General features: G+C 44.3%; 2 protein-coding genes and 1 long non-coding RNA gene across 4 annotated transcripts; 1 reads left to right on the top strand and 2 right to left on the bottom strand.

Annotated features, from left to right (window-relative positions):
* Positions 1-863: 863 nt before the first annotated feature.
* SSBP1 (single stranded DNA binding protein 1) lies at positions 864-6,034 on the bottom strand. Its single transcript, XM_042890159.1, has 6 exons — positions 5,946-6,034; positions 5,348-5,411; positions 3,852-3,992; positions 3,141-3,228; positions 2,232-2,320; positions 864-1,026 (listed from the first exon to the last, which is right to left on the bottom strand). Exons 1-6 carry the CDS (start codon positions 5,967-5,969, stop codon positions 983-985), a joined length of 450 nt encoding a protein of 149 aa, XP_042746093.1. The 5' UTR covers positions 5,970-6,034; the 3' UTR covers positions 864-982.
* Positions 5,953-13,386, top strand: LOC122190290. 2 transcript variants are annotated; one of them, XR_006182103.1, is made up of 4 exons: positions 5,953-6,098; positions 8,945-9,036; positions 9,554-9,660; positions 10,735-13,386. It is a non-coding gene; the product is annotated as an uncharacterized LOC122190290 (long non-coding RNA). The 2 variants fall into 2 exon arrangements; XR_006182102.1 differs by lacking the exon at positions 8,945-9,036.
* On the bottom strand, positions 6,527-19,385 carry WEE2 (WEE2 oocyte meiosis inhibiting kinase). The gene is made up of 12 exons (XM_042890156.1): positions 19,350-19,385; positions 18,548-18,917; positions 15,319-15,515; positions 15,104-15,152; positions 12,125-12,297; positions 11,370-11,491; positions 10,611-10,757; positions 9,807-9,908; positions 9,396-9,481; positions 8,566-8,736; positions 8,338-8,480; positions 6,527-7,489 (listed from the first exon to the last, which is right to left on the bottom strand). Coding segments are annotated over exons 1-12 (1,719 nt in total). The 5' UTR covers positions 19,352-19,385; the 3' UTR covers positions 6,527-7,332.
* Between the last annotated feature and the right edge of the window lie 1,158 nt (positions 19,386-20,543).

The raw sequence follows: 20,543 nt of genomic DNA, 5'->3' as shown, positions 1-20,543 counted from the left end.
AATCCCATCAGCTTTGAAAGCAGGAAGTTGCCACTTCTAGTGTTCTAATTTCCCTGTTTGCATCATGCTGTATTACAGCAGGAATTTTACAGCTCCTCATGTACTAGAATGAAGCACCTTTTAATTCATAATTCTTCACTAATAATACTAATAATCTTCAGTCTCCCTGGCCATTACAACAAAGTCAAGGCGTAACTCCCCCAGTAACAGAACTCTGGATGAGAAATGTTTTCCACACCGTACTGCAGGCCTCTCAAAAGGAACAAGTCGTTCTTCTGGTTCCTCCCGGTGGCAAATGGTAGGCATAGCACCATAACAAAGTACTGCAATGAGAATACTGATGCCATCTTAGGGTCACAAAATGTCCAAAGCTGTAATACTGAAAGCATAAGCACATGACCAGAGCAGGGTTTAGTGAAAGACAACAGCTAACCTGATCAAATGCTACAGCCAGCAGAGGGCCAGAGTCAAACATACTGATGGCCTTCTCTGAATCTGTGATTCTGTGATAGAAACTCAAAGCTGAGCACCACTTGAGGCCAATGACTCTGTTTTAAACTTACTGTCTGATTTACCTAGCTGAGAAAAATAGAGAATGACACAGAGCAGAGAAGGGATGCTAATGGTGGGAGGTAAGTTGCTCAGTCCCATGGGACAGAAGAGAGGTTATTAGGGCAGTCAACGATACAAGGTTTGAAAACAACTGAAGATTCAAAGAGATGACCTCCACTTTTATACGCATTCACTCAAGAATATTGTTTCCTAGGGTTGCTCTTCTCCTTAAGAAGGAAAAGTCTACACAGTGATGAAGAAAAAAAACACACAGGAAAACTAAACAACAAAACATACACAATCACCCCATGTGGGTATCAAACATTTTATTTGTTTTTTAAAGAAACTACAGCAATATACATGATTACAGAATTATGAAGCACAGTGAAGCGCAAGGAATGAAATGGCCTCGGTGCAAGCGCTAATGATCTCATACCTTTTCTTTGATATTATCACTCAGAAAAATTACGTTATCTGAAAAGAAATAAAGAGAATTTAATCTTCAGGATTGTTTTGCAGTGTTGCATGCCTGCACAATCACAAAGAATCTATTTGTGTTAAAATAAGCTGCAAAGACACGTATTTCAGAACAGAACATTACACAGAGTAAAACTGTCTGATATGAGGCTCCGGCTTTATCTCCCCAAAAAGATGACAATTCAAGATGACTAAATATGCTATGAAACAAATGGGTTAACTTGATGAAAATCTGCTGTATGAAGATAAAAGCATTTTAAAATAACATTTTTATTCTTTGGCTGATCTCTACCAGCTACAGAATATTTCCATTTTTTCCCCATTTTCAGTAAGCACTACCATGCCATCGGCTTATGGGGTTATAAGAAACTAGTATTTCATCAAGGCTCAGTAGCTTCTGAAACCTCTTGAGGCTGAGGATACTGAACATTACCAAGAAACCAATAGGATAAACACTAATTAAAATAACAAAAATGATTTGCTTCTCCCCTTAAGCCATTTATAAGCACCAACCTGTAGCACTGCTAGCTGGAACTGCTCATGTAAAAATTTGATTGCTATTGTTTTAAGGAGGCTGCACTGCAGAAACATGCATTATTTCTCATCAACTGGGTTATTTCAGCCCTCCTTCAAAAGCCACAAGACAGTAGCTCCACCCATAGAAAAGATGCAGTACCCAAATACCCTTGGCTACCCTCAGGCTATTTTAAGGCTCAAGAAGAGGTTCAGTTCCCCAATTCTCCACTGCTTCTATCCAAGGGACAACTGTAGTTCCTACCCATCAAATATCTTTCACAGAGATCCTTAAAGTTGGTGAAGCCTCCAAACTTAAAATAAATAATTCCTTACCAAACCTGAGAGAGAGCTATTAAAACTCTACTTTGGCTAGAAAAAGAACCTAGCTGACTTGCAGTACTTCATGCCAATATCCTTAAAACACATAAATCTGCCTGCACCACTAATTGGATTGTGTAAGCAAACTATGCAATAGCCTGCAACTATTGCTCTCATTTTCTGTCCCTTCACATGCAGTGCCAGGGGACATCTAGTGGTACAGTCCAGAAACTGCAAAAAGCCTCTTCATTCTCTCAGAATCCTCAACCACGGATTCTGAGGACAAAGCCAAGCCAAGCTCAATTTCTAAGGTTCTCCACCCCCTTTCCATTTAAAGAGGCAAAGCAGAACAGGGTGTTGTTCCCTACCTGCAATAATTGTTGTCGCCTGCCGCCTCACGTTGTTTTTATCTGTATATTCACCGTAGTCCAGTTTCCCTTCAACATAGAGCCGAGAACTGAAAAGTCAAGAATTTGGTTCCAGTCAGAGAACTGCATCCATTTCCTCCTTTTTATTTGATTCTGAATCCACAGGCTTTTTCCTCACTTGTATGTAGCACGTTTACAAAGTTACTTAAGGCACTTCTATCTTAGTACAGCTCCCAGTCACCAAAAGTGGTCAAACAGAATCCTGACTTGCATCAGAAATAGCATGGTCAGTGGGACAAGGGAAGTGACTGCCCTTCTGAACTCAGCACTGGTAAGACTGCACCTTGAGTATGTGCTCAGTTTGGGATCCCTCACTACAAGAAAGATATTGAGTTGCTCAAGTGGGTGCAGAGAAGAGCAGTAGTGCTGGTAAATGAGTTAGAAAACAACAATTATGAGGAACAGCTGAATAAATCATGGCTGATTAGCCTGGAGAATAGGAGACTGAGGGGAGACTTCATCACTCTAAAGCTACCTGAAAGGAGGCTGTAGCAAACTGTGTTTCAGTCTCTTTTGTCAGATAACAAGTGACACAAGATAAGGAAATGGCCTCAAGTTGCACTTGGAAGATTTAGATAAGACACTGGTACAAATTTATTCATAGAAACAGGGCTTAGGCATTGGATAGCCTGCCCAAGGTGGTGGTAGAGTCTCTACCCCTGGACTTATTTAAGAGACTTGTGGATATGGCACTTAAAAATATGGTTTAGTGGTAGACTTGGTAGTGTTACATGGTGGATGGACTTGATAACCTTATTGATCATTTCCAACCTAAACGTTACCATGATTCTATGAATTCTTACATCAACTGATTACTAAAGCATTAAGTCCTCAACTACATTCACTTACCCCTTCTTCACATATTGATACGTAACATCCCTGAGGCCTGGTCTGAAGACAGAGATCCTGTGCCATGTCGTCTTCTGACTGATATCACCTAAGGTACATAAAAATAACAAAGCTGGATGCCACATCCTCTTACTGAAGTAAGATTCAGAAATGAGCTTTAACACATTGGCGTTCTCAAATTAAGATTTAAGAAATGGAAGTATACTATGTAGTATTCAGTGTTCTACCCATTTGTGTCCAAGCATTAGTATTGTACAAGAGCACAGTTCAAACCAAGATATTGGTTTTCTTGGAAAAAAAAATGCTTATAAGACTTCCCTCCCTTTCCTCTCCTTACAGACTCCAGATTGTACAAAAGCTAGAGAAAAGGAGACAACTGTAAATAAAGACTGATGGAAGAATCAAAGAAGATGTACTCATTCTTTTTTCCCCTCATGGGATACAAGTAAGAGTATGGAACTGCTATACTTCTGACAAGCCCAACAAGAAAAAAATTGCTAAGCCAGCACTCTCTGCTTCTGCAGAGGAGAATCAAAAAAATTTGGTACATGCTGTTGAGGATTTAGGTAGGGATGTACAAATTACCTCAAAGGATCTTCCCTGCACCTGAGAGACGTACAGAGCAGCCCAAAGACAAAGCGAAGTGCTACTGAAAGTACAAATTTCAGAGCACAGCAGCAGCAACCTGCTCAACCTTTGTTGCAGACTCACCTGTCTGTGTTACTTCATTTTCCCCTGTCCGCCACATCTCATTGGTTGCAAGAGAAAATATGGTAACAGGATTTTTTCCATCCACTTGCCTCATGATAGGGTCCTGTCCAACCCGACCCAGTAACTGAACACGATTCATGGCTGAAACATAAGGCAGTAAACGCAAGGTGAGATGCGCTAAGCAGTGTGGGGCAAACCAATACAGAATCAGTAATTTTATCCACTTCAGTGGTAGGAGGAGAATAAGGAATCCAAAGAGGTTTGTACAGCTGAATTATGATCCTTCTGATTGCAGCAAGTCTTAAATCAATCAGCAGCTTTTATCAAGGGCCAGAAAAGTTACCTCCCACACCTTCTGACCATTCTCCAGTTTTTAACTGGGCTAATCAGGCCCCACAGCAGTTACTGCTCTATTACAGTTATCACTGCTAAGTAACTTCATTTAGAAAGCTGAAGGTTCTTTATTTTCTCCTGGTCTTTTGTCATCTTTTTCCACGTAACAGCTTAGTTTTAAGGGACCTCAAAGCCCACTCAGATACATCTCCCTGCTGCGGGCAGGGCTACTCGCCCCCCCTCCTTCCCCCCCCACCAGCTCAGGTTGCCCAGGGCCCCATCCAACCTGGCCTTGAGTGCCTCCGGGAATGGGGTACTCTGTGCAGCTGTGCCACTGCCTCACCACTTTGAGTAAAGAATTTCTTCCTAACATCTAACCTAAGTTTCCTCTCTTTTAGTTTACAGCCATTCCCCCTTACCCTATCACTACCTGACCATGTGAAAAGCCAGTCCTCCTCCTTATAAGCTTCTTTCAAACCACTGGAAGGAAACGTCTATATGCCATATGAGACTATTTAGCATTTATTTAAAAACACTTTGACTTTTAAGCTATAAAACTATAATAGTTCATTGTCCTATTTTATAATTAAAACAACGCCTTCAAAACAACATTCCATTATTACATCACATCCTCTGATTTGAGGCTGCTAATTTTAACAGACATATCAGCAACAAACAGACAATTTATTCTTGATGAAGGAAAGCTGGAAGAGGTGGAGGAGAACTATTACTCTAGAAGCACATGAACTGAATGGTGGAGTCAAACATACACCTAGTGCAGTAATAGCAGCACCCAAACATACATCCCAAGTACATGGAAGTCTGAGCAACAGGAGCACAGCACTGCTAGAGGCAGCTAAGAAAAAACATACGAGGATGCTTGATTCACTGCCACTGATAAAGCAAGACCACCTTCCTGCTTCAGGCTGTACACCTTGTCAGGGCTTCCTGGCTTTCCCCTTTAAGGGCTGCTTGATGTGACACAGACCAAGACATGAAGCTCCTGAAGAGTTTGTTTGAAATAGCATTCTCAGTTTCTGCAGTCAGCAGCTATCATTCATATCTGTTCCTTCCCTGGAACGCTTCAGCCATTCTAAAACCAGGATGAGAACACAAAGAGTAACAGCTAAGCATCATCTCGGGCACACACAGGAGCTACTTACATCGTTCCAGTACCAATGAGCCACCTGTATCACCAGACTCATGCCTCACCAACTGGCGGAACACCTGAAGAACAGACAGAAGTTAGTTTCCAGGACGCAAAGCATGAGCACCACTCACACCATGCGCTTTTACTGTTCATTTTCTGAGTGCCAATTTTGCAGCGACATTCCCTTCCAGCAACTTGCAAGAGCACTGTGTGAGTTCAATTCCACTCAACGTGAGACACAGGCTGTGGTGCCCCATCCCTAGAGGGGCTCAAGGCCAGGTTGGATGGGGCCACGGGCAGCCTGAGCTGCTGGGTGGCAGCCCTGCACACGGCAGGGGGATGGGGCTGGGTGGGCTTTGAGGTCCCCTCCAGCCTAAGCCATCCTGTGAACCTACGATAAACGTAGCCAAGCGGATTACTCATAGACTACTAGGTTAAACAGCTACCAAGGAGAAAGGTTTATCTACAGCAATCATTTCGGGGGGACACGCCGTAACCACCGCACTTCTGCAGCGCGCACTTGGGAACCCCGCCTCCTCCCAGCAGGACCCGGGAGCGAGCGAGAGCCCCGGGAGCCGCCACCCCACTCCGCCCCGTCCCGCCCGCCCTACCCGCCAGGCCGGCCGCCGCCACATGCCGCCGCCGCGCAGTGAGAAGCCCAGGCTGAGCCGCTCCAGCCCAGCGGCCACACGAGCCCGCCCGGAAGCGGAAAGGAGAGGCTGCGTTTCGTACAGCGGGTCCGGCGGAAACACGACTCTGCCCGGGTAGGTGACGGCGGGGATGGTCAGGGAAGGCGTGCCGGGGAAGGTAGGGGCTGTACCAGCGCTCCTGGGGGAGTGGGGGGCGAAAGAAAGGGAAGGAAGGCACAGAAAACAAAGTACAGTAAAAGCAAGTGTTAAAATCTTTATTGGCACCTTTTGCTTTTAAAGGGATAAGATTTAATAATTTAAAAACAGTACTCTCAAACACTTGAGCACAAACTCTACTCGAGTAAAACTCACAGTGACCAAGGCAGAAGCATTATGCTCTCCGTCGTAGCAGTGCACCATGTGTATCTGGCTTTCTGCTAGACACACACAACCAACGAGTATCCAGAACATGACATTCAGCAGAGGGATGAGATTGTCTTAAAAAAATATTCACTTTAAATAGACAACTCTGGGGAAAAAAAAAAAAAAACTACCAAAGCTTAAATGTTTTCTAGCTTCCCTCACCATTGCTTAAAAGCCGATTCTTCAGGAAGGTGGAGCTGCTCCATGAGCAAGATCCCAGAAGTTTCCATTTCCCATAGGCATGCAGAGCCACCTACCTGCATACTGGAGGTACAACCCCCACTTGATGCCAAGTCCTTTCCTATCTGCACAGGCCAGGCTTCAGGGTCTGGTCTGCAAAAGCTCAGCCACTTCAGCTGTGATTGACTCATTGCTCAAAGATAAGGGGGGGGGGGGACGACTTCAGCTCAATCAGTGGGGCCCCCTTAACTAAAAGCAGTCTACTCTTTGCTCCCTCAATGAAATACCACTCCAAATGCATTCCAAGTCCACCAGGATTGCTGTGTAACAGGTCTGCCTCCAAACATAGTTAACATAATACCATTGTTTCAACTGCCTCAGTGCTAAGGACCAGCAGGACATGCTGTCTTCCTTCTAAAGACGTACAAGAGATCAGCAGTAAAAACATAAAGATCAGTGTCCATCTAAGCAAAGGGAAGTAGAGGAAATTAGAGGAAATGCCATCCTTTTCTTTCTGTGGATGAACTATCCTTACTCTAGAACAAGACCAGTTACACAAGAAAACATCAATACTGAGGAAAATATTCTTAAATCGCATCTTATGCTTGAAAGCTAATAATTCTTCCCTTTCCTCAGCCAGTATCTCACCATAGTTAATGAGGGAACAAATAAAATTTACAAGCAGAGCTAGCATGGGGCATTGGTCTGTGCAGAGCCTGTGCTCTCAGTGTCATTCAGCAGCAAGAGCCTTTCAAATAACAGAAGTTCAGTAACCCACAGTAAAGCTAAATGAGCGACAACTCTTTCCTCCCACAAGGCGCTTGTTGTTCTTCTTTGGAGAGGTCTCAGACTTCTGTAAGTTGGCATTTCCTAAGGGCTGGTCCTTCATGAGGGTCTGGGCAAGGCGAGCTGCTTTTAGTTCCCTGCAAGGGAAGAGATGGAAGAGAAGGGAAGTAAGCTATACCATGCATGAATGCCCGTCAACTGTCAGAGGCTGTGAACAGCCGTGCATCGGAGAGTTAGCACTTTGCCAGCATTGATTTGGAAAGTTAGAAGTTCTTTATGACTACCCCTGCAGACTGGATCGACTGATCACTTACGCAGTCAGCACGTGAGGTCAGCAAAAAGCACCCAGACCAGCACTGTTATGAAGTGCCGCTAGGTAGGTCTTCTCCACATTGCTTCAGATATTGTTATTGGTGGGACTGAGTTGAAGTCAGTGCCATTCCATGCAGCAGATACCTAATAAAGGTATGTTTCTTCTCCATTGCCTTCCTACCCTGATTCTTGCTGCTCTCCCAGAGCATGTGTTCTTCTTCCTACTCTGTAAACCCATTCCGCTGCTGAATACCGCAACAAGAGGGAAGGTGCAACTATCCTAGTATCTCAAAACATCACTGCCAGCAGCAGTGAGAGAGCATGGGAAGAGGGTGCCTGCAACCACCTGGTAGTTCTCTTTCCTTTCCCTTTCCCTTCCATGCTGAACCACTATTTCAGCTCAGTATCAGTTAATCTGCCTGCATATTGTACCAGCATGGGCCATCATCCATGACTGCAGTAGATGTGCAAGTTCACTGCTCTAATTTAGCCAGAATCCAAAAGCCAGAGATGAACTACAGCTGCATTGGCACTATGAATGTCTACCTACAGCCCTGCCACCCTGTAGATCCAGGCAGTGTTGGTGGGTATTTCTGCTGGTGGACCTCCCTGCATTCAAGCCTGGTCATCAGCACTTGCTCAACTAGCCCCAGTGGCTTCACAGAAGCCCTACCTTTCCAGCATGGCAGTCTTACACTTCTCCACATTTAGCTGCTTCTGGAGCTGCACAGCTTTTCCAAGTGAAGGACGGAGGATTGGGTGCTTAGTAAGAGCTGTGGCAGAGGGTCTTTCCATTGGGTCAGGATGGATCATGAGCTAGAAGGCAAAAGTCAGGGTTTACAACTCTTCCTGTCACATGCCACCTGGAAAAGCCCCCTTCCTGTTAAGGCTGCTGCCTCACCTTCAGGAGTTCAATAAAGCCATTGGGAAGCTTCTGAGGGATCAATGGGATATTGCCCTTGCGGATGTGGTGCCACATGGCCCCATTGTGAGGCAATGGTCCTGCACCTGCTGCCAGAGCTACTGTGAGCGCCAGGGCAAAGATGTCTGCCTTTGGCAAATGGAAGTATTGCTGCAGAGATAAGAGGAACATTTATACAGAGAACATTATATTGAACAGAGGTGTGTTGGGATAGCAGCTCAAAAAGCAGCAACTGAACAAGTACACAATACAGCCTTTACCACCCCTAAGTTATGTTTGTCCTCCTGTGTCTTGAATACTTGAGCTCATCAACATATCTAAACTGGTTATTACAAACGGATTTCCTTTTTGTTCACAGGCCACAGTGGCAGAACTAATGTATCTTTCAGAAGAAGGCATAATTCCCCCAGCAGTGCCTTCCACCTCTCCACACTGCCTGATCAGTGTTTGGTATGCAAAGCATTTCTGCAGGTGCAAGCATTCATCAGTAGTTACACCCAGCAGATTCATATCAACTGGATATGTAACATGAAATGGACTGTAAAAGTTTGTCCAACTTATCCCTAGAAGCTAAAAATAGTTGCAATAATCTCAACTTGCTTCTGAAGCATGTTAGAGCAATGTAAATTATGTTAGGACAACATTATTTTTCTCCAATTAAGTTAACTACCAATTTCACAGCCAGACCTGATGCAGGAAAAAAGGAGATAAGTCATTATTCTGGCATGTTCCTTGCCTTAATTACTGTTGATCTCTCTCTACTTGCTCACTACCCTTGTTCACCAAACCACCCCATCAGCAACTGTTACCTCCTGCAAAATTTCATTGGCTAAAAACCGTCTGTCTCCCTCCTCCACTTGAGGGTTTGCTATTGATGTCACGTGGCCAAGATCACCTAAAAAGCAAGCAAGCAAAAAAGAATGACTAAGAACAAACTGAAGTAGATCAATAAAATTCTACTTTCCAGAAGGTACCAACAGAACTACCAGAAGCAGCAAAAGAACCAGAAGCCTGCTTTTAAACAGAAATGCGGGCACGGAAAACAAGCTTGTCACTTTAGAGGAATTAATTCTGGTGAGTACAAGAGTTATTTAGGATGATTTTAAATGATGCTAAATGTCAGTACTGTATAGAAATCCCTTCAGCAACCAGGACAGAGCACCATCAAGCAGAAGTGCAACCTTAGAAGTAAGGTAGTTGCAATGTGAGCTAAAACCTACCAATCTTATACATCACACCAGAAGAGAACTCATCATCACTGTCACTCTCTTCCTGCCCAGCTTGGCCCTCAACTGCCAGCTTGTGACAGATAAAGATATTACCTGCAAGACAAGTGAAGTTTAGCAGCTATCAGTAGAACAGCCAGACAATCCTGTGGTAAACCCACCTGTAAAACTACACATGCTTTGCAGATCAAATTACGAATATGCTTCCTGCCCAATCAGAAACAGAAAACTGTTACATCTTACATATAAAATTACCCATTGTAGTCACCTTCTCTGCCCCTCGCTCTGCTTCCCCTGCTAGGAACGTTTCAGCAGGACAGAGCATCCACTATGAGGATCTAACCACATGACTGCAGAGGGAACCCTGCCATGAATATGCCCATGCTCAGCTGCACAAAGTAGATTTTTTTGTTGTTGTTTTTACTATTTTTGCAGAAATATAATCCCTTGGGGTAGGTACAGAACAAATATTCACTTCTCACTCCAGTTTCTCACAAAGATCAAGCATTGTACAACAAAACAATAGCAAATAAGGAAGTCTTCCTCCTTTAGCAGCCCTAATAGCTCCTCCAGTAGTGGAAACTATTCCCGTGAATAAGATCACAAGACAAGTCAAATGATACCAACTGCTGCAGAAGGTTCAGATTTACAGCAGCAGCAGAAAGTTTCAGAATCCACACAGCACATTCACTTTCTAGGGTAAAATCCTCTTCCCTTTAAAGCACTGTAAGTCTACCAGGAGAGTCAGAGTGTGGAAAGGGCAGTTCTCAGAGGATAGAGGAAGAATGCTGCACTTACTAGGTTTGATATCCAAGTGCACAAGGCCAGAGTTGTGGATGTATTTTAGTCCCATGGAGACTTGTAACAAAATTTCTTTCAGCTTTGTTTCAGGGAAATACTGACCATGCTTTGCATTTTCCAGAAGCACATCTTGGAGACTCCCACCTAGAAGAAAACAGTCAATCTGAGATTCGAAGACCTCATGGAACACTGTGTTCAGAGCAAGGAAATTAAGCTCCCAGCAGCAGATGTGATTAAAGAATGCAACATTTGACAACAAGGCAGATAAGTTGTGGCTCTCAATGTTGATTGGCCTTTTTGTAGGACTAGAAAAATATAATTGCCTCTCTCCCATCATCTTTATTTTCACCACTTCTCCTTCAGTCTCAGCTTTTCAGCCACTAGAAAACATCTGCACCCATGTTTAACTGGTACCTGCACCAGATTTGCAATTACTACTCTACACAGCCATCACCACTCATCATAGCTCCCAGCTTGAGGTAGCATTTGAGCAAGGAGAACAACACACCAGCATTCACAGCTCCTCTGATAGCCAGAAGCATATTCCCCAGCATTTCCTAACCAAATGTGTCCAGAGCAAATCCAGGTGAGTGTTCTACCCTGCCTGCAGCATGAGTAAACAGTTCAACCCATTACTTAATTCCATTCCCCTAAGGCTGTTGAGCCCTTTCGCCTACCCAAGATGTTAACATAAGATACATTCATCTCAGCTGCACCCACCCAACATCTCAGCCTTTGAAACACTCCAGCCCTTACCATTACAGTGTTCATTTTGTATAATCATGTGATCATCTTCTGCCCATGCTGAGTAGTAGCGCACAACATGGGGGTGGTGTCCAAGGACCGCATGAGCATAAACCTCACGCAATGCCAGCTGCCTAGAGAAGCATGCACAGAAAAAGCATTGGTGACAGGATGTCAGGGTACTGTGTGGGACCATACAATGAGTTTGATTTGCAGCCTGACTCGGGAAAGGGAAAGCAGGGATGTTTTGGACTCAGATTTTGGCAGATGGACTGACTCACAGCTGTTGAAGCAAAGCCTTAAAAATGGATATTCAGGAATACCTCAAGCTTGTCAAGCAGCTGCCAATGCAGGCACCACTGAACAAGTCTTCTATTAAAGTGGAAAAGGTACTTTCAAAGACATTGCTTCGACACATCAGCATGCAGAATAACACTAGGTGGTCAATATGGATGCAAATAGGTTGTGTGGAAGGCCAGTACCACAAGTAAATAGTTTAATAGTTGTTTTAAAGACAGACTGGCTGCATGGGGTATGAGGATTCTGGGTAAGCTGCCATATCACTTTATAGTACATGTGGCTTCTCCTCTCTTAGACATTTGTATTTATTTGCCCTAAAATGGTATCTTTCTTCACCCTCCCACCTCTTATTTAAACAGCAGCCAGTTTTTGCTCCCACCACTCTTCAGATACCTTTATATTCACACTCCCTCCTTCCCGATCACACCTCCCAAGAACACATCCATCATTTCAGCTAGCACACTCACTCATCTGAGGATCCTGCCAGAGGCCTCTTGGAGCGTTTGATGGCATAAACACATCCGTCAAGGCGCTTGATGCATTTGTAGACAGAACCAAATTCCCCTACACCAATCCTTTCCAGTTCCAGGAATTCCTTCTGGTAGCGGGAAACCATATTGCTGTCTTTCAGAGGACACCTCTAGAAGGTCACAAGTACAGCAGAGACAGCAGTATGAGTTGAAAGACTCAGATACACATCACATTTTTAGAGCTGTGAATCATTCATCCAAACACAAGACCCATTCTACTCCCTTTCCCATCCTGAACTCTCTCCACATGCATGCAGACTTTCAACTGGTATCTTCCACTTCAAGATTTTTGTAATCTTCTGGGCACTTAACAAAGGCTGCCTTCGTCCAGCTCAGTCAAGATTTATTTATTCTAATCACAGGGTTAGAAAATGCAGCTAAGGACTAAAGAAACAGTTTAGTTGGCTGTATGTGGCTTGCATTACTACCATCATATCCCTTCTCTTGGCAGCTCAGTCCGGTTCCTGCACCCACAACAAATGAAGTAAAACAAGGAAGAACTGCAGAAAGAGTATTTGCCTTCTGCTCAGCTACTGCAGACTTGAGAAGACTTGTTACCAGACTTGATACGTGGAAGTCCAGCACTTCTGTATCCATCACTCACGTTCTCAGCTTGAGTTTAAATGAGAGCTATTGACTATTTGGAGCTAAGGAGAAATTGATGCTACCCCAGCTACATAAAACCTGCTTTATGCTGGCAGTCAGTCACCTACAGCAAGCACATTGTGCACCAGCTGAGGATCTCATTGCCTCTGAAGCAACAGCTGTTGACTAACTGTACTTCAGCAGGTCTAAGTGTTTGTATTCCCGGCTATTTCCTCACCAAGAGCCACATGTGTACCAAGGGATAAAAGCCTGCAGAGCAGCTGGAACATTGTTGTTACAGTAACGGTCATCAGAGAAATAGAAGGTGCTGGTACTGCTTGTAGAGTGATGTCTACCAGCAGGAGAGAGAAAGAAAAAAAAATAGCGGTGCATGAAGAGAACAAGAGACTGGACTACGTGATTTCCCTTTATCCCTCTACATCCCTTACAGGGACAAGGATTCCTGTTGCACATGACTTTCCACAAAAACCACTGCTGTGATTCCTGCTAGACTGCAATATGACCTTAAAGGAAGGATTTGGTCCCCCAGTCAGAAAGATGCGGCCCACGTGAAACAGCAGCTCTTCACAACAGGCCAAATTTTGTAAGACAGCTAAATATTAGCTCAGGAAATAAAAATAGCTTCTAGTAACAATTTTGTTTCAGTTATGGTTGAAATGAATGCAGGAATAATGTTTCAGTAAGACAAAATTGAGACTTTCTTCCAAAGAACCAGTCCCAAATGCCACATGCTTGAGAAGCTACAGCTGTGTATTATTACACCTGCTATGGGTTTTCTGCAATACCAGTTTTCTCGACTAGAGGGTATCATTATTCTTCAAGTGAGCCTAGGTATTTCAGTTACAGTGAACAAAACATACAAGAAATACCTGGTTAAAAGTGCTGCTCAGGAAAACTGAGATTTTTACCTCACCTGAATACAGATCTGATTTGCACTTGACTTCCTTTCCAGAAGCCAGCAAGGATGAGAAGTGGAGAAGTAAGGATAGCAGGACCCAGCTCTGCCAGCTGGCCAAGGGCACACTCAATCTTGCTCCTTGCTGCCCCATTTGGAGAGCCAGCACACACTGCCACAGAGGTTTTCCAGCAAATTTTGGTTTCGTGCTTTAAGACTGTGCCTGCTGGACCATGGATACAGGAAATGTATAGTGATGTCTTCAAAATACACAGACAGCCCAGTTGAATAAGAAAGCCCTTGGTGGGGTGGGCAAGAAGTCCAAATACTTTTTCCACATCTCTCCTGACCAGCCACAGAAGGAGAGCAAAGGACATCAGCCAGGAGATACTCAACTAGGGTATGCCAAGCTCATCTTCCAGCATCACCACAGCTTCAGTGGAGAGCCAAAATAACACTTAATCACAGCTGGCCTCATTACAGCTAAATTCATGCACTGGTCAGAGTGGAATTTTCAGTTGATCAAAACTTGCTACGTCAAGTCTGAAAAACCAAGGTATACAAGGCCATGAATCTAGGTAGCTCTGCATTTACTGATATTATCACTTAAGTCACAGTGGGAGCCAGGCTCTCCTCAGATCTGCTGGTCTCACAGCAGAGTCCCTTCTCTGTACCTCAGCTTTCTTACAAAAGAAACTTACTTTCTTACTTCTTACTGAGGTGCAAGGTGGCCAAGTTTGATAACTAGCATGAAACACTGCTTGGGACATTCTAAAGTCAGAGAAGTCAAGAGGATACTTCTAACAAGACCTACAGCAAAAAGACATCCACCTACTGAGGGACATTCAAGAATTTACTGCCTCATTTCAGGATTTTGCCATTGCAACTACTGCAGCTGAAGTTCAGCCTTCAATACTCATCCACATCAGAATCATTCAGATCTTTTTCTGTGGTACAGGTCTATACATTATTTGCAATGTAGAAAATACATTATATTCCCATCCAATGACGTTCAGTACACCGATTCATAGCTACAGCAATACACGTGCTCCTTCAAACCACATAGGTACAGTCACTATTTAGAGTAATTCAACAATATACTAATACAGTAATTACTCCCTGCCCCCCAAGGAACCCAAACCATTACATGACCTATTGACCAAAACAGATGAGTTTTAGAGTTACTTGTATAAGTTTCAGATCTGCTTTGGCACAAGCTTCCTTGAGGAATCATTGCCAAGTTTGCTATTTCAAATCTTAACATCAGACATTCAGCTCAGAATTATTCTATTACAAGTACCATCCTCTGTCACACAGTAGTTTAAACCCCAATGGTTGAGTAAGTTTCACCAAGCACTAAGACTTGGTAAGCATCTTATGATCATATTGAGGGGGGATTATGCAGAGGCACTCACCTTGGTGGCTAGCTCCTGTTTTACCTGGCCTCTTAGATCAGGATTCCTTCTGTAACAGAAGTTCAGGAAAGTCTACATGTATCACTGAATATATATTACTGAAGTGGGTAATTCATTGTTAGCAAATAAGCCTGGGTACTAAAAATGTATCCTTCATTACTAGTCTTGCTGAAATTAACTCCTTCCCACCTGTTATTTAAGAGCAGTTCACTTACATCTCTCTGGCTTTCCGCTTGCCATTGGGAAGAAAGAGCATTTGTCGGTACGACTCTGGTGTAAAGGGATTAATGTTGACAAGAGAAGCTTGAGTGGAGTCATCCAAGTCAGCACCAGGAGTAAATCCCAGATGTCTGAAGCCTTTGGGTGGGACCTTTGCTCCAGGTGAAGGAAAAGCTGTCTTTGATAACAGGCTCTATATTGAGGGAAGAAAGAGCAGTAGATGAGCCAGCAAGATACCTTTGTTGCCACAAAGTCAGAATAAAATCAGTGCTGTCCTGCAAGTCAAAGGAAACTGATCCCTTTCTCAAAGTAGTTGAATCACTAAAGCCCTAAACACCAAGGCCTAAATTTTCTTCTCCTTTCATAAAGTGTTGAGTTATTCACTAAACCTTTTCAGACTGTCTGCTGCTCTCTAGGCTGCAGAGCCATTTCTGCAAGCTCAAAAGGAACCAACTGTTCACCTTCCCCTCCTACAGAGCCACAGAAATTGCACCATAGTTGTGTTCTATCAAGCCTGGACTGTTGCATCAGTTTGGTCAGGACAGGTTTGTCAGGAAAGTGAGATGGGGCACCACCCAAGTTCCCTTCCAGATCCTCAGTGGTAAGCAGCATCACTATGGGGAAGTTACTAGAAATATTTAGGTATGGCTGCTGGCAAGGTGGCCAGAAAACTGTTTTCCTTGGAAAGATAAACTCCACTTTCAGAACTTCTGGATTTTAATTTACCTTTCTGCAAAAGACTGGCAACTAAGGTTTCAGTCTCCCTGTCTAAAACCGTAGCTTAAAGAAGGCACCCAGCCTTGATCCAGGAATGGAAAGGTCTACTTGATTTTCACAATGATGCGACCCCTTTATAACCACCAGCTTTTTTGACATAAGTCTCATGATTCAACTTGGTTTTAACTTGTTTCTAAAGGTGCTCTTATTACATCTCTTCCTTCTAGATAAAATGCTCTTAAAAGTAGTCTTTTAACCAAGAACACTCCACCATGAAGATCAAGAGACATGTTTCGGTCCTACAGAATGGCTTCATGGGCAAAGATATGGCTCCAGATCATAACTGGAACTCCTTCCCCCTTTTCCCTGGTGTTTGACTGGGGAAAAAAAGAGCTTTACACAGTAGAGTGCATCCATCTACTAGTGTGGCACTCAGGGATACGGTTACTTTTGGGACATGCCTCTATTTCAACACCCTATTGACAATTTGTAGCCACTGAGTTACTGTAGCCCTGAAGTTCCTCCCAATCACTTTCTCAAGGTCCAACCTATACACCCATGCTCTTGCTGGAAAAGGTCTGCATATGGATGCATTAAAAGCAGTATATGGCCAAGTATTACTTACCCAGCAACCTGAATCTCTGTAGGCTTGTGGCTATGTTCTAGTTTAGGCACAAATTGAGAAGGGAATATAAAATACCATTGCAGCCTGCTGTTGCATGCATGCAGTTACCAACTGCTCTACTAGGGCTCTATTTCAGTATCAGACAGACACGTCTCCAGTAGCATCATCTGAGAGTAGCTGCTAACACTCACTGTAAAACAAGGCAGCTACCATAATTAGCAGTAGCAGTTCTGAGGACTGAGTAAGTTCATAAAATGCAATCATCTGCCTATTCTGCCATGCAGTCTACCTAGGGCCTCAGTGCTGCTCTGTGTGCAGATGTGGCTCTGCTCTTACTCTTTTTCTTTCAAACACTCCATGATCAACACTGCCAGCTGCCTCTGCATGCAGATTTAGGCCCTTTAGAGCCTGTCTTTTGCAGTATACCAAGAAACAAAGGTATCTCTCCCAGAACACAAACAAACAAATCCTGCTGATTTGGTGCAATTGCTGTTAAGATGCTACAAGCATGTCTTAAAGCATCCAGCCAACAGTGGTGCTGAATGCAGGAGCACACACTGAAAGCACTCAGCATTACCAGCAGTGCATCTGGTCTGGAAGGCAAATGCTAGGCCTCTCACCTATTTTAGTGTGAGATTCAGGAAGATTTCTTAAAGGACTATTGTAGGAAATTGTTGAAGCAAGGCCCTTTAGAGTCACTTCTCCCTTAGAAGAGGCAGAGCAGTTCTCTGAGTCTATATGGCCACATAGTCACATGTGGTCTTAGGGCCAGCCTCTAACCACATAATCAGGTGCATGGAGGGAGACAACCCAAAATCCTTAGGTGGTCAGGAGTCAAACTGTAGCTCAGAAGTACTAAAGGAATTGATCACGTGTGCTACTTCAGCAAATAGCAATCTGACTATCAGCAGAGTAGGAGCACTGTAAGGGCTGTAAGAGCTACATGGCATTGCAAATCTTGAATGCTAGAAGCCAGTGCATGCAACAGAAACACAGGAACATCTACGAACACAAAGTGGCTTTGATTCGACAATCATTCTTACAGAAGACTGCATCAGCTGTATTCTATTTCATACAAGAAGTTTCAAAGAAAATAGGGGGCTGGGAACATTCTCTAAAGAGGCCAGACCTGTAGTTAAATTACACATGAGGAGAGTGGTACAGAGGAAGACAGGTAGATCTTCCTTCACAAGCACAGGTTGATTTGTTGCTCTGTGAACAAAGCTCTGCCTTCCCAGATCCCCTGAACAGCTCAGTTCCATGCACATAGAAGCAGCATCAATGATCAACAAGCTGATGGGAAAGGTTCCAGGTCCACCAGACAGATTACACCCCAGCAACAGCATCATTTCCAACTTCCTCATCAAGAGAAAACCCACTTGTATCCAAAAATGGGCTGAACAGAACAGACAGTGAGGGCAGCTGCTTGCCTCCAAGTTGCCCCTATGTAACTAGCACCTCAAAGATACATTCATCCTTCTGGGAGCACTGTGCACACTGCCTACAGAAATGCTGCATGTGTCTGGCCCATTACACAGAGCAGGAGGGAGACAACAGCCAAGGCAAATGGCTATTTTTTTTTCATTTTTTTTTTTTTAACACAGGCTGAATCAGTACCAATTAATTAATTTCAACAACAATTTGGAAAGTGCCAAGGAACCTGCTCCCACACACAGGTTTCTATTCACACTTACAAAATAATCAGCTAAGGAGCCTGTGGGCCCAGTTTCTAATGGAAGAGTAGAAGGCCAACAAGGATTTATACAAAAAAAAAACCCTACTTCCCACAGAACTAGCAGCAGTTTTCCCATATTACACATACAGCAGTGCCCCTGTGATACCACAGCCCCTGCCAGCCCAGACACAGAAATGCACACTGGTACCTTGGGAGTGTGTGGGGTGTCACAGAGCTGCAGCTTCTTCCAAGTGATGTGCAGCGGTGTCTCTGCATTGCCACGAGTCCTGCTCACACCTGGGGAGGATTTCAGGGTAGGGCTCATCCAGGATTTAGTCCTGCTCAGGAAAATCTCACTGAGCTTCCTGTGAGGAGTTGCAGGGAGAGGACTGTTCCACTTCTGGAAGTCACAGCTCTTGACTGGGCTGGAACTCAATGTGTCCTCCTCGTTAATGCTTCTGTCTTCACCCTCTTCTCCACAGTTAGAAAAATCCAGCCTCTGAATGAAGTCATTGTTGTTCTCCCAGTCATCCATTTCACCATATGAAATAGAGCTGATAGAGTGGAGCCTAGCCTGCCTGGTAGAGGGAGAAAAGCAGGAGAGAAAGACAGCATTACTTACATAGGCAGTGTAGCTGCCCCTTTCCTCACCTAGACCAACTTAACATGCTTGCTCCCTGTGCCAATTTCCCTTGCCCTTTATGCACAGAGGCATGGAGCACACAAAGCTGTCATTTAATTGCACTGATAAAGGAATATCCCCAAATCCTCACATATAACCCTATCCAGCTACCTGTCACATAACTATAACAGATAGGGCTTTCACTTTGTTTGTGTAAGTCAGACACAGAAATAACTGCCTTTCCCAGTGAGCCTCAAGGGGAACCTCACCCACTGCTCCATCACAAAGACTAAATCACCAGATCCCCCAGAACAAGGCACTGCAGCACTCCCTTCACCTTTCTCACTCTTAATCTGTTCAACCACAAAATGTCCCTCCCTCTACATACATCTGTAAAAGCAGAGAGAACCCCAAAAAGCCACCAGTCACCCTACAACTAGCCTCTCTCCCACCCCAGCACATTTATAACCACCCCACACCTCAGGATCATCACTAATGGGAAGCAGCTGGAGCTCAGCAGCACCTGTGCATGGCTGCCTGTGGTGCTGGTTGGGGTTTTGCTATGGACCTGAATGCTGTGCCTGCAGCCAGCTCTGCTCTGAGTCATCCCTTTGCTTCTGCACTCTCTTCTCTCCTTCAGCTTTGTGGGGAGGTGATGTTTGCTGACAGCCAGGCTGCTTTGCGTTAATCCCACCGGAGATGGAGCCTCTGTGGGCTTTGCTTACATAAATGCTGGATCTGCTGGGGATGGGTCCAGCACTTCCTCTTTTTTAGGTCTGAATTTAACATCTTGCATTTAGATGTGTGTTAGGTTGGGAAGTATTACAGTCAGCACAGGGAGGTTAGCAGCCTAATTTTTAACCTGCTAGACTTTGTGAGGGGGAATACACAGGCTTGTATACGGGTTCCATGTATGTGCCCTGGGAGAGGAGGGGATGGCTGTGCCAATGCCAATGGCACATGCAGGTCATCCACTACAGCTCAGTGGGTAAAGGACAAAGCCTCTGTGTAAAGCTCATCGCTTGCCACCTCTGTGAGCCTGCGCTTTGAAGAAGAACCAGAATGAGCTGTAATGAACTGGGAATGAGGTCACAGAAGCCTTTTGGCATCAGGGAGAGCTGCTGAAAGGTCACGCAGAAGTTGGAAGCGATCACAGCCCAGAAGAGATGGGGATTTGTTAGCATAGGCACGTGCTTCCCAGTGCACAGGCTGAGGAGGGCTCCCACCAGAAAACAAAGGGACAAATCAAGCCGAGGTCAGCCTGCCCTTGTACCTGGCCTGTAGTCAGAATTGAGGGCATTCAGGTCTTTGAAGCTGCCCGCTAAGGCTGTGGCAGGCCGTTCACTTGCTGTGAGGAAGACATGCCAGGTGCTCAGTGTTGTACCCACTGCCCTTTACAAACCTTTTATTTTATTTTTTCCTTTTTGCATTTTGTTATTGCCAGGGGCTATGGGAAGCAATTGTCCCAAGAAGGAATATCAACATGAGTGTGAGGAAGGCTTATTTCACATCTAACTAAAATCCACTGGTTTTGCTTCTTATTTATCCTGGAGGACTGCTCAAAGATACAGAGACCGTGTTC

Source organism: Lagopus leucura, unplaced genomic scaffold (assembly GCF_019238085.1).
Source record: "Lagopus leucura isolate 7727_CA_CO unplaced genomic scaffold, USGS_WTPT01 Super-Scaffold_100159, whole genome shotgun sequence".
Taxonomy (NCBI): Eukaryota; Metazoa; Chordata; class Aves; order Galliformes; family Phasianidae; genus Lagopus; species Lagopus leucura.
The sequence above is the reverse complement of the archived record's forward strand: the minus strand, read 5'-3'. Positions and strand labels throughout refer to the sequence as shown.